The sequence below is a fragment of the Wolffia australiana genome, chromosome 6, assembly GCF_029677425.1.
Source record: "Wolffia australiana isolate 7733 chromosome 6, ASM2967742v1".
In the NCBI taxonomy this organism is placed as follows: domain Eukaryota; kingdom Viridiplantae; phylum Streptophyta; class Magnoliopsida; order Alismatales; family Araceae; genus Wolffia; species Wolffia australiana.
The window spans coordinates 9,458,820-9,471,901 of NC_135840.1; the positions used below are offsets into that span (position 1 = coordinate 9,458,820).

The window sequence follows — 13,082 nt, forward strand, 5'->3', positions numbered from 1 at the left end:
TTGAAGGGGTTTTGATTCTGGCAGGAATCACTAATTTTCACTCATCTAGGATGGATCTACATCCTTGAAATACTGGTTTAACACCTTGGGATAAGGGTGTCTCAACCACTGGTCAAGTCATAGGATTTTCCTAAGACATCGATAGGTTCTTGAGGTAAGTTCTTGGATGATTACCTAATTTATAGTAATGACCTGGAGGATGATACAAATTCAAAAAACTGCCCTTATCAATTGTTGATTGTTATCCAGAGGTTGCTTCTTATAGATACTAATTCAATCGCACGTTGAAATGCTTATTTTGAATTCTCATAATCCAAAAGCTGCTTCCAGCTAGAAGCCCAACAAGATCTGGACACCAATTCACAATGGAACATAGAATACATCAATTCATAAGTCAAATGCGTATTTACAATCCACTTTTCATGCAGTTGGTAAGTCCCAAGTCTTACAGTTGCCTTTGTTTTTCTCCTCTGGTCAATGCCCAGCAACGAAGGACCCATTTTACTCATAAGAAATCTCTCTTTCTCTCTCTGTCATTGTTGGATCAGGCCTTCCCCAGGATTTTCAACTTCTTCAAAAATCTTCTTACACTGAAAGTTGAACTAAGCCAGAGATGTCCAAATCACCTGCAAGTGAAATAGGAAATCAATAATGCTATTATACCGAGCAAGGATCAGCTTCAATTTGCCTCAACTTTTATGGAATTGATACATAGAAATAAAGAGAGGTACTTAATAATCAAGAGAGATAGAATATGGATGGATGAAATTTTAACTGATGCAACCTGGAAGGATGAATGGAGAGAAGAATCAAAGTTGTCCAACTGGTAAGCTTTCCTGCTTGAGAGCTCCACCCATTCCCATCCTCCATGATATATCGACAAGTGAAGATAACTCCCTGGCAGAGCCCCATAATAGATGAGGGTATCAGCAAGCTTAATATAGCTATATTTCATCTGAGCGAATAGATGTAAATCAGAAATATGTTAGGTATCGTACTTTAGGTCGTGACTGACAACAAGCAAAGTAACCTTAGTTTTCAGATCCCTCAGAAGCTTCACCACATCAGCTCGTGCTTTCCAATCTAGAATTGAGAGTATTTTATGCGAAAATTTAAAATAAAAAAATAAAAAGATAACCAAAAAGGAGTCTAACTCATATTTTAGTTATGACATGAAAAAGAATGAACACATTCGAAAAAGATGCAAGGAGTCAGGAATAGATGATGATCTTTTACCAAGTCCAGCAAGGGGTTCATCTAGCAAGAGCAGCTCTGGCGTATTAACCTGAAAAAGACCAAATTTACGGATTCTGATAAAAAAAAGTAAATAAAATAAAGGACAGAGATGTTTCGTTTCACATTTAGATCTTACTAATTGAATTCCTAGTGCAAGGCGACGCTTGAAGCCGCCGCTTAGAGCTTGCGGGTTTTGATCCAATGGAATCCTATTTAGCCCCACCTGATCCAATTAATGTAGAAGAATAATATTAGAGATAAATAATAACCCAATAATTATCTCAATGTATTAAGGAGAAGGTGGGTCAGCTTACAGCATCAAATGCTAACTGAAGTTTCATAGAGAGATCTTCTCTCTGAGCCAGATCTGCCCTCTGTCTTGGCCATCCAAATGTAACTTCCTCAAGAACTGTGTCAGCTAAAAAGTACCTGGTACGAAAGAGTACATCTTCAGAATATCACCTTTTTTATTTTTTTAGGCCAATACTTTATTCTACCAAAAAGACACTGACGAAGCTAAAAATTTATGAACCGCGAGCAAAAACATTCACCAATCCTTAGCAAAGTTTCTGACTTGAGTAAAATATCAAAGCAAGTGATAACAAGATGTGAGAATTTCTTTCTATACCTTTCATTTGCAAATACGATCCTGGATGAGAAACCTAACCTAATAGAGCAATTGATAAATTTACGAAAATGTCCGGCTGAGATTAAAAAAATACCCCAAGACATGGCCCGGATCGCATAACAATTTCTTTGGTTCATATTTAACTTTTTTTAAAAGAATTTTGGTTCATATTTAATAATATTATTTTAATGTTTTCTACAGGTGAGAATGGCGGGGAAGATCCCTTCTGGAAATGAGATTCGGATATATTTTATATCTAATTCATCCCCCGCGTAGGTTTTCCCTAGCAATCAGAAATCAACCTTATGATGAGACATTCAAGGCAAAAGTAAGGCAATGAAACCTTTCAGGAAACTGAAAAACAATGCCAATCCTTTCTCGAGATAATGCTTCAGGAGGTTGAATTGGCTTTCCATCCTTTCCATATCGTTGAAATGAAATAGACCCTGTTGTAGGCTTGGTCAGACCAGCGAGAAGCTACACAGAACAAACAAAGAGTTGCAAATTTAATCTCTAAGACGTAAAATAATCGTATTTTTAACAGCACACGATACAGTACACCTGCAAAAGAGTTGTTTTCCCACTCCCACTTCGCCCAAATATCAAGCCAAAGCTACAAGAACATAATCCAAAAATGAATGAGCAAACAACAAAGTAGTCACAAATTTCATAAATTACAGCTGAATTCCAGCTTACCTTTTTTCAGGAAGCGAGAGATCGACATCAGTCAAGAGATTATAATCTGTTCCCGGGGGGCGGTAGGTGACACCCCTCACCTTAAACAGACCATAACGTAGAATTATTAAGAAGTTATGACTATGACTATGACTATTTTCCCTGAAAGTGTAATCAGAAATTCACGTTGAGACTCTACAAATCAATCTATCTTTCTCACTCAATTCTCAGTATTTCTTTCGGGTGCTGATCTTTGGAAACAATAAGAGGAGTCCCGTAGATAGAACCATGATAAATTCACAGTATACAGGTGGGTAATGGAAGAATCAAGTGGAAAAGTAACAAACGCCGAAATAGCGACCACACCTCGAAACAAGATCGCTGTGCTGAAGCCCGGATTAGGGTTCTGCGCCAGGGTCTCAATCGAGGCCGAAAAGAGAGAAAAGGAAGCGTCTTGCTGGAGTAAGGGGAACCGCGTGCCGCCATTGGCGACGAAGCTGCATTCATCTCTTGCACTTCCGCCGAAGATTGAAGAGAAATAGAGGCACCCACAAGCTAATTGCTCTTCTGGGTCTCAAATCAATTGCAGAAACCAGACTTAAAGCCTCACCATGGAGAACTGTTGTGTGTTCTTTCTTGAAGTTTGGTTGTGTGGGTTATCTTGAGTCCCTCTGTGTCAAAAATTTATTAAATATTTTCTATCATTGCTAAGATTTCAGCAAACAAAGTAGTTTGAAGAAGTTTGGCAGATGTGGAAAAGTTGGGGAATATTTAATTTTTTGGAGTTTTTTAATTTTCAGGCATTCTAGGCAAAAACTTGATATGTTGCATCAAGAGAAGACAAAACAGGGTTTAAGGTGTTTCAACACCTATATGCTTTTCAAGACAACAATTTTCTGTTCTTTGTTAATGTTTGGTGCTTGTGCATGTGAGAGGGGTATATTGAGTCTCTCTTTTAAAACCTTACCAAAGAGCCCACTATTAATTGTTTTTATAATGGCTGATGTCTTACCTTGGATGTCAGCAAATAAAATAGTTCAAAGTAGTTTCGGGGAAATTCTGAAGTTGGGAAATGTTGAATATTAAGGTTTTAATTCATTGGCATTCTAGGCAAAAATTATATCTTCTTTCAAGTGAAGCCTATGATGATGTGAATGTGTTTTGGCTCCTCTATGACTTGAAAGAAACCTGTTTGGGTTCTTTCATGTTGTTTTTGGGCTTCAGCTTGTGGGGATACCGTTAGTTTCCATTTCAAACTTTCAGTAAAGAATTCCCTCACTAATTTTAGCAACGTCTGGTGCCTTGTATGAGTTTGAAGCAATCTGATAGATATTGTGTGTTTGGGGAGTTTAAAATTTTCCAGGTTTTAGTTTGCTGGTATTCTATGCAAAATGATATATTATATCTTAAGGTCTATGTTGAGCTTTGATGTGTCAACTCATGTTAGTTGTGCAAGAGAGCTATTGTGTCTTTCCCTGTTGTTTGGTGCTTTTGCTAATGTTTGGGGGCAGGGGGGTGTATGTGATGGAAAAAAATATGTGGGCACCAAGACAGTCACACATCCACATCTCATTTCATGTTCATTAATATAATATATTTATTAGAGTGCTTGTGTGATGCTTATAATTAAGTCCAAAAACACATGATCAGACATAGTGAACTACAGTGAGATCATAATACAGAGATCGGTTACAGTCAACCATGTGTTCTAAATATTTCTATTCGAAGGATAATGAAGAAGGACATTGAAGTGTTCAGATAGAATATCACTTTATAGTCTCACTCATATGGTGAGTATGGCGAATCTCGTAGCCATTAGTGTGGAGACACCGAGGATAAATAGTAGGAAAGAGTTCACTAAAATGCTTCGTACGAATCTCTGAATAATATTAAACCCAACTATATATTAGGTTGATTCATGTCACAGTTGTGTTAGAGGTCCTTTGAGCTGAGACTCCAAAGATGTCTTGTGGATGGATGGTTGTACTTCGACTATGACATATGAGTTCCTAACAATAGAATTATAAACTGTCTTAGTTCAAGTGCAGGAATAAGCTCATGAAGATGATTAAGGGGTTATGTTGGAATCTTCCATCATCAATAGAAGATGAGGCAGCTCAAGGAAGATAATGTGATAAATTCCTTGGCTGGGGCAATGTAAAATCCTTGGATGTGATGAGTTCTCCAATGTGTTTGAATACATTAGTACTAACTCAGATGACTGATTAGAATTTGATAGTTGACTGTAATGTATCTCATCCTAGGAGCATCAAGCGGATGTGAGGGATTGAACATACATAGTTACTGATGGCAGATAGTTTCCACAAGTTAGTACACTCTTATATATCTTATAGAGCCCAAGGTGTAGCTTGCATCCCATGGGCTGGAGACTCAACCTATCGATTCGGTGAGACCAATCCATCATTAATAACATATATGACGATATAATTAAGTAATTTGGAAGTCCAATAAATTTTATCAGGTCGTTGGAGCCATTAATTATATTGAATCATGAGTCAAGAAGGCCACAGACAAACGGTCTTTTGGAGGTCAGAAATTAGATTTATAGTTGAGGGATTTTTATGAAAAAACCCTACTAAGTATAAAAAGGGGTAGGCCTTGAAAGAAATTCAACCAAGATAGAATTTTTCATAGCCCTTACCTTTCTTCTCCATTCTCTCCTTGGCTCTTCTCCATTCCGAATGTGATCAGGATGACATGACAACGACGGTAGAATATGAATGGGCTTGTGATGATCAATGATGAGATTTAATATGTCAGAGATCATGTGGTTACATCTAGATGTTGCACACTTAAGTAGTTCAACACTGCTCACTTGAGGATCCCACAAATGACCAATCTGATCTATGCCCATGTGATTGGATCAATAGGTGTTGAATATCATTTAGATTCCGTGATCAATTTTCCTTCTATGTGAATCACTTTTGTTTTATCTAGATCAAGGCCATAGATCCCAATAGTGTGGTAGGTTGAGTATCCCTTTTCAGCCCTCAGCTTATGTCTAAATTTTAACAAATATATGACTATTATGCAGTTGGGCATGCTGATTTTTTAGGAGTTAAGTTTACCGGTGCGGTAGAGAAAAAAGTAATAGCTTGCACCCTATCATTTTTTTTCAGTTTTGAGGTGTTTCACAAAGTTTCAGTCATTTGGGACAGTGATCTTGATTTCTAAAGTCACACGAATCTTCATGAAATAGCTTTGCTGCTTTCGTCGTAATAATAAGTGAGGGTTTAAAAAGGTTTAATGGTTGAAAAGAGATCAAAACTTTTGAAAAACAATGGTTTTGCTTTGATCTGGGATTTTATAATGATTTTCCATGTTTAAGTTGAAATGTGCGTGCATGGTTACTTGTGTAGGAATCATTATAGTCATGAATCTCATTACTTCATGAAATCTATCAATGGTTACATGTGTTTGAGTGAAGTCTGTCTCCCTAGAGTAAATAGGATAGTACAAAAGCACTAAGAGTATGGAAATACTAAACTATAAAAATGGGATATGAATTATGGACACATGTAAGCACGAGATGAGTGAAATATTGAGTTGATGATAAAATCTTACACCTATATTGGTTCATCGATGATACATATGTTGGGTTCTAGTGTCCTTCTCGTGTATCCTTTGAATAGGAATATAAGAACACATGCTTAAAGACTAGTGATCTCTGTATTATGATCTCATCATAATTCACTAAGTCTGATCATGAATTCATGGACTTCATTATAGGCATCGCATGTGCACTGTAATGAATATGTTCTATTAATGAACATGAAACAAGATATGGAATGTGTGATTGGCTTACCGGACACATATATTTCCATCAGTATATACCTAGATCTACACACAAATACCAAAGAGATAATGAAATCATAGGCTCAATGCATCAAGCTCATCTAAGATATGTATTTTTGTTGATATTAAGCATTATTCTTCTTGAATATGATATTGAGTCATTTAAAATGCTCTATGGGCTTCAAATCAGTAAAACACATCAAGATCGTCGATGTGTTGTTATTTTTTCTTTTGATTCATCCATATTTATTGTAACAAAATTTTGTCTACAAAATGAGTTGATTTTGAATCATCAGTTGTATGTGAACCGTATGAGTATGACAATAACTTAAAAAACCATTGAACATATAATTTACTCACAATACCATGGTTTCACAATATATTTCAGAGACTTCATACCAACTTTCTCATAGTATTCTAGTCAACTTCTTCAAATTTTCTGTTCCAGAGCGCTAGGGGAGAGCGATGCGGCCTTCTCCGCCATTGCTGCCATGAGAGCTCCCACAATCCGGGCAATCTCCGCCGTTCCTTGCCCATTTTCTCTCCTCGACCCATCAACCGGTCTCCAAGAGCTCAGACAGATCCACGCTCAGCTTCTTGTCAACGATCACCTCGCCGACTCTCGTAAGCTGGGCAAGTTCGCCGCCGCTGTCGCCCTGTCAAGACACTACAAACCTTCTTCAACACCCCCAATAGACTACGCAGAGTTGATAATCTCCCACTCCCCAGCTCAACCCAACGTCTTCTCTCTCAACTCCCTCATCCGGGCTCACTCCAAAGGCCCAACTCCTCTACGTGGGTTCCTCTTCTTCCGCCAAATACTCCACTCCAGCGGCAATCTCCTTCCAGATAACTACACCTTCACGTTCCTTGTCCGCTGCTGCGTTGGTCTCCCCTCCAATTCAGGCGGCGCCGCCGTCCACGCCGCCGCTCTCCGCCGCGGTTTCGCCGGCGACTCTCACGTCCAGAGCGGGCTTATCCACGTGTACGCTGAATTGGGGCTCTTGGACTGCTGTCGGAGAGTCTATGGCGAGATGGGTCAGCCGGATTTGGTCTCCCAGACGGCCATGGTGGCGGCCACGGCGAGGTGTGGGGAGATAGAACTTGCCCGGGAGATGTTTGATGAAATGCCCACCAGAGATTCTGTCGCGTGGAACGCCATGATTGCTGGTTTTGAGCAGCTGGGTCGCCCCAGAGAGGCCCTGAAAGTCTTTCTGCAGATGCAAACTGAGGGGAGCGCAGAGATCAACGAAGCCACCGTCGTCTCTGTCCTCGCCGCCTGCGGGCAGATTGGAGCTCTGGGTTGTGGCCGCTGGGCCCATCATTATGTGTCCAAGGCCAGGCTGCGGATGACGGTTGCGCTGGGGACGGCGCTCGTCGACATGTATGCCAAGTGCGGCGACATGGGCAGGGCCATGGAGGTGTTTGATGAAATGCCGGAGAGGAATGTGACTACCTGGAGTGCCGCCATTAATGGACTGGCCCTCAACGGCGCAGGCGAGGATTGCCTGGCTCTGTTTCGCCGCATGGAAGAGGAAGGCCCTCGGCCGAATGAAATCACCTTCCTGGCCCTTCTCCGAGGTTGCAGCTCTGCAGGAATGGTGGAACAAGGACTCGGAATTTTTGATCGAATGAGGGGATATTACCAGGTCCAGCCATGGCAGGAGCATTATGGGTGCTTGGTTGATCTCTATGGCCGGGCCGGGAGACTGGATGAAGCAGCGGCAGTGATCGAATCCATGCCTAGTGAGCCCCACATTGGAGCTTGGAGTGCACTCCTCAGCTCCTGCAGAACCCACAACAATAAGGAGCTTGGTGAGCTAGCTGCCTTCAAGATCACAGAGTTGGAGGCGAAGAATGATGGCGCCTATGTTCAATTGTACAATATCTATGCTGGCAGTGGGAATTGGGCTGCTGCTGGAGGGGTGCGCGACATGATGAGGACCAGAGGTGTGTCCAAGGAGCCAGGGTGCAGCGCAGTGGAGATCTCTGGCAAGCTCCATGAGTTCTTCTCCGGTGACAGGTCCCACTCTCGGCAGGCTGAGCTCGAGGCCATGGCAGAGGAAGTTGCTCGACGCTTGAGGGCGGTTGGGTATGTACCTGCGACGAGCCTGGTCATGTTTGATTTAGAGGAGGAGGAGAAGGAGGATGCTCTTGCCAGGCACAGTGAGAGGATTGCCATAGCTTTTGCGCTGCTGAACTCACCAGAGGGGGAAATCATTCGGGTTGTGAAGAATCTCAGGGTTTGCATTGATTGCCATGAGGCCAGCAAACTGATATCCTTGGTGTTCCGGAGAGATATCATCGTAAGGGACAGGAGCAGGTTCCACCACTACAAGGATGGGAAATGTAGTTGCAGAGATTACTGGTAATAAACGGCTCACACTATATAATCAATTCTTTTACAACGGAAGCATATGGCTCCCCCATTATATGACTATACTGTACTTGGTTTACTAATGTCTCAGTTGACTTCAGGGTTATGCTCTCTGGCATTCTGTTTTCTTGTTGCCAGTTGAGGGTCAATTGAGAAGAAAGTTGTCAAAGAGAATACTTAACAAGATAATGCAGGTGATGATAATAGGGCAGAAGGAAAGGTATTATTGCATTCCTTTATCTGGGACAGATAATGTGCAGCCTATCCCTCACTTGTTTGCCCTATTTTCAGGTCTTAATTGGTATAATTGTTGATTAAAATTAAATTGGTCTGATATCATTGGCTAAAGGCATCAAATACATACCCAGGGGTTGAGGAAATTATCAAACCTTAAACTGTCTACAAACTTAGCGTCTCAGCTGAACATTACTTGAGAACCAATGCCATCACCACTTTAGTAAAAGAAGCTGGTAACTTTTGAGAACCAATGAAATCATCATGTGCCACAAAGACCTCTCTCATAATGGTATCCCAATGTCATGGGAGTCAAAAATTAGCCCAGAATATAACATGGGATGCAGAGCTAGCCCTCTCTGCAAAATTGGAGGTAATTGGAGGTTGATGACACAAGTTTTGGGCCACATGTTTGACCTTTTGTTAAGGAGAGGGACCATGATGCAGTAGCAGTCAAATTGATCAGGAATATTGTACCCAAAATGAACCATTTGGATTCCACAATCGAGACGCAGACTCTAGAAAAAAAATCAACTTGCCCCACGTTTAGATGAGCTTACAATGGAGACCCTACTGCATAGTGAACTAGGCTGCCCAAAATAGCAGAGTGCTTCCCTCATTTTTGGGGAGTAGCCTGCTTCTTCAGAAACTTCTTGGCACATACATTAAAGAAGCCATTGAAAGGTGACTGAACACCCGAAACATCGACTGCCCAAACTATTTTATAAGAACACTTTCTGCCCAGGCCCCATTAATTGATTGTAACAATATCATCACTGACTGTGATTTTGGCTGAACTAGTGCTGACGCTGAATTAGTCCAGCCAGACTGGCATGGAAGGCAACAACTTTTCAATTAAAATAAGAATGTGACCTCTCGTGACCTAGGAGTAGCTCCCATAGGAGTAACTTACAATCAAGTGTCCAAGTTACTAGATGCAAGTCCAAAAAAGAAACAACTCAATGAGCTTGGCAAGAGAACGCACGAGCACAGTTTAAATGGGGCCACTGATACTTCAGATACTAATAATAAATATCTTAAGTGTATTCCTGGCTCACCTGAGATGTCACACACGATAGTACACCCAGTCCAGGTTCACAAATTATCCAAAGAGACGAAAAAAACCAAGGCAATCCAAATCACAAGGGCAAAATCAAACAAACCACCACACATATTGCCTCCATATATGCCCGAGCGAAATCATCTGATGGCGTAGGCCACACTAATATCATTAAAATAATGTCAATAACTATTTAATTAAATACTTGATTTATTATGTATTTTCATTATGCACATATATTAACATAATTTAAGGGGAAACTGTTAAATTCATGAATTATTTACTATGTTCTTTTTCTCTGCATTTATTAAGTTATAAGAATAACGAAACTTGATTTCTTTCATTTAAGCGGAACTACTCTCACATTTCCTTGAATTTATCTTAAATACTAGTTTTAGGCTAATTTAATTATAATTTCTTGATGCATATTTGGGAAGCAAAGCCTAAGCCATGGAGTGGATTGATATAGGAACTTCAATACTCAAGGAAGAAGATTTTTCTCCTCTTCTTGGGAAGCAAAACAAGAATCCTATATCAAGACTCCTACGAGCCATGGTCTTGTTTAGAGACCATGCCAAAAGGAAGGAAGTTCTGTAGGACTAACTCTATAATTCGATATAAGAATTTCCTTAACTATAAGTGGATAGATGAGAATGTAAATCAAGGATTGATTGAATATATCTCATCCCTTTAACTCCCTGAATTCTGTTCCGAGACCTTACAACGCTACGATTGTTTTATTTAAATTTATTATGTACCACATCCTTGAAATATGTACCAAATCATTGTTTGCAGCCTAAGTGCATCAATTTTATTTTTTCCATTATCTCAAGAGAGTGTCGGATTGATAGATTAGAAAGGCACATCCGCTGATCTAATGACGAAGAAGAAAGAGCAACTTTGACCTTAACTTGTGTGACAACAAGGTGTATGTGTTTGGTCTAATTTGTAACTTGTTTGTTTCACCTTTGGGGCCAAATAATTCATTGCTTTAAAAGAGAGGATTTTTTATTAAAAATGAAATGATTTTATTTTTTTATTCAAATTAGTTTATCCTAACTTGATTACATTTAATATAATATTTGAAACAATATAAAACATTTAAGTATGTATTAAAACATATATTAAAAGCTGAATGATTTAGTACTTAATATTTGTCAATCTACCTTTACTTTTTTTTGTATTATTACGAAAATATTATAATTTTTTTGTTTAAATGATAACATTAAAACTATAAATTTATTCATAAAAAATGTTTCATAAAAACAACCTGTGATTGTCCACCACAAGAATGATAATACATGAATGAGGACATGATGAACTCACATCTATCAAAAGATATCCAGGTAGAGTAAATTTCCATTCATAATTGAGTTTACTCAATAATATTTATGATGTCCATGGCACTGAAAAATATAACTCGATTGGGATGTGCTAGGATTGTCTCCAAAGGGAAAAATACATTAGAAAATTAAGGTCTCTTTATAAGGTTTTAAGGGGGCTGAGAAGGAACATGTCCTGAGATAGGACACAGTGAGAAGTGTGAATTATTGAGACTCAAAGATAACTATAATTAACAGAGAATGTTTATATGCAAGTCGGAATAAATGTAGGGTCTTGGATATAGAGAGGTGCTGTGAGGAAGAGATGAGGATATATGTGTAAAAATGATGGTATAAGAAGATAGATTAGGAAATATTTGTAGATAAATGTATATAAATTCTCAATGGTAGAATTCAAACTATGTGGTTAATAGCTTTCAATACGTCATGCACATGTCTTTCTCATTAGAGGGGAATGGACAACCTAAAGAGAACCTAATGGGTACTGTTTACAGACTAGCGATAATTGATAATTAGCAAGTTTATGTTAACTATATTAGTAATATCACATCTTTTATAAGTAAATACTTTATTGAAACTATCAAATATTCAAGCCACTTAAGCTGACAAAAAATTTATATTTTTAGAATGATACTCTGATTTTCCAAACTTGTGGAAAAATATACACAATTTTGTAACATAAATTTCACATATAAATTTGGATAATTTCAAAAGTATTATATTGAACGCAAAATTTTTCTGTCATTATATAATTTTCTTAGACTAAAGCCAATCATTGGTTGTGACTAATAATTAGTTGCGTCAATCAAACGCCACATTATAAGATTTTATACTTAAATTTTGTAGCCATGAAAAATGGACTTAATGAAACCTGATGCACAAGAAAGGTGGTGGTTGATTAAAAACATTGACTTAATCCATAGTAGATTTATCCAGCATTTTTAATTTGCATGCACACATGATAAAAGGGATAATGCATTAAATGGGCCAAAATTATATTTTTATTCCTTTTTGGGTTCAGAAGGCACTTCGTGATTTGAAGGAAAACTTTAATGTGGATTTGTCTGCCAATGATTGTAACATTTTTTGGAAAATTTGAAAACAAGTCCTGAGATCAGATTGAAAGCGTAGATTTTTTCCAATGATCAGTACCTTTTATAATAAATATGAGGTCACTTGTTCAACATGGATATTTTGGGAAATTTGAGGATTTTCTGCAACACTAGTGATCCATGACATGGATTGAGGAAGAGAGAGAAATAATCGATATCCAGAATTATGCAGAATTATGGTCCAGAATGGTCCAGAATCATGCAATATCCAACAATATAGAGTTTTCACTGAAATCTTGAGTTTAGCTCCATCTTCATCATTGTTATCCATACTTGTGCTTCAATTTATGAATAGACCCCTATCAGTGTAAAAGGTCACATTTAGGTTTTGTTGCTAATTAAGGTTAATAAATTGATTTTCTCATTCAAAATATAAGTTTGATGCATTCTATATCTTGAAGAATGAAGGATTGAAGGAATAATCAATGTGATTCAGACTTTGAATAAAAATCACCACTCGGCCCATTGGGTTTATGACAACAATGTTGGTTTGGTCTTATCTCTTTTCTAGTTTGATTTATTTGTCCTTTCTTCTAGGTTATCTTACTGGATGATAGCATAGGTCCTCTCCTTTCTGCACACCATGACCACCTCTGTCATT

General features: G+C 38.6%; 2 protein-coding genes across 2 annotated transcripts; one reads left to right on the top strand and one right to left on the bottom strand.

Annotated features, from left to right (window-relative positions):
* Nucleotides 1-359: 359 nt before the first annotated feature.
* Nucleotides 360-3,175, bottom strand: ABCI11 (non-intrinsic ABC protein 14). Its single transcript, XM_078577314.1, has 10 exons — nucleotides 2,906-3,175; nucleotides 2,561-2,640; nucleotides 2,426-2,477; nucleotides 2,208-2,341; nucleotides 1,551-1,665; nucleotides 1,373-1,459; nucleotides 1,237-1,285; nucleotides 999-1,083; nucleotides 785-897; nucleotides 360-626 (listed from the first exon to the last, which is right to left on the bottom strand). Exons 1-9 carry the CDS (start codon nucleotides 3,044-3,046, stop codon nucleotides 810-812), a joined length of 831 nt encoding a protein of 276 aa, XP_078433440.1. The 5' UTR covers nucleotides 3,047-3,175; the 3' UTR covers nucleotides 360-626; nucleotides 785-809.
* A 3,595-nt stretch (nucleotides 3,176-6,770) lies between these two features.
* Nucleotides 6,771-8,838, top strand: LOC144704852 (putative pentatricopeptide repeat-containing protein At5g40405). Its single transcript, XM_078577411.1, has one exon. It carries the CDS (start codon nucleotides 6,847-6,849, stop codon nucleotides 8,725-8,727), a length of 1,881 nt encoding a protein of 626 aa, XP_078433537.1. The 5' UTR covers nucleotides 6,771-6,846; the 3' UTR covers nucleotides 8,728-8,838.
* The last annotated feature ends 4,244 nt before the right edge of the window (nucleotides 8,839-13,082 follow it).

Excerpts from the sequence above, each read along its gene's own strand:
- ABCI11 (XM_078577314.1), bottom strand. The coding sequence starts at position 3,046 with ATGAATGCAGCTTCGTCGCCAATGGCGGCACGCGGTTCCCCTTACTCC. Across the intron at positions 2,478-2,560 it reads CTCTCGCTTCCTGAAAAAAG|CTTTGGCTTGATATTTGGGC; the intron begins GTAAGCTGGAAT and ends ATGTTCTTGTAG. Across the intron at positions 898-998 it reads GTTGTCAGTCACGACCTAAA|GGAGTTATCTTCACTTGTCG; the intron begins GTACGATACCTA and ends GGGCTCTGCCAG.
- LOC144704852 (XM_078577411.1), top strand. The coding sequence starts at position 6,847 with ATGAGAGCTCCCACAATCCGGGCAATCTCCGCCGTTCCTTGCCCATTT.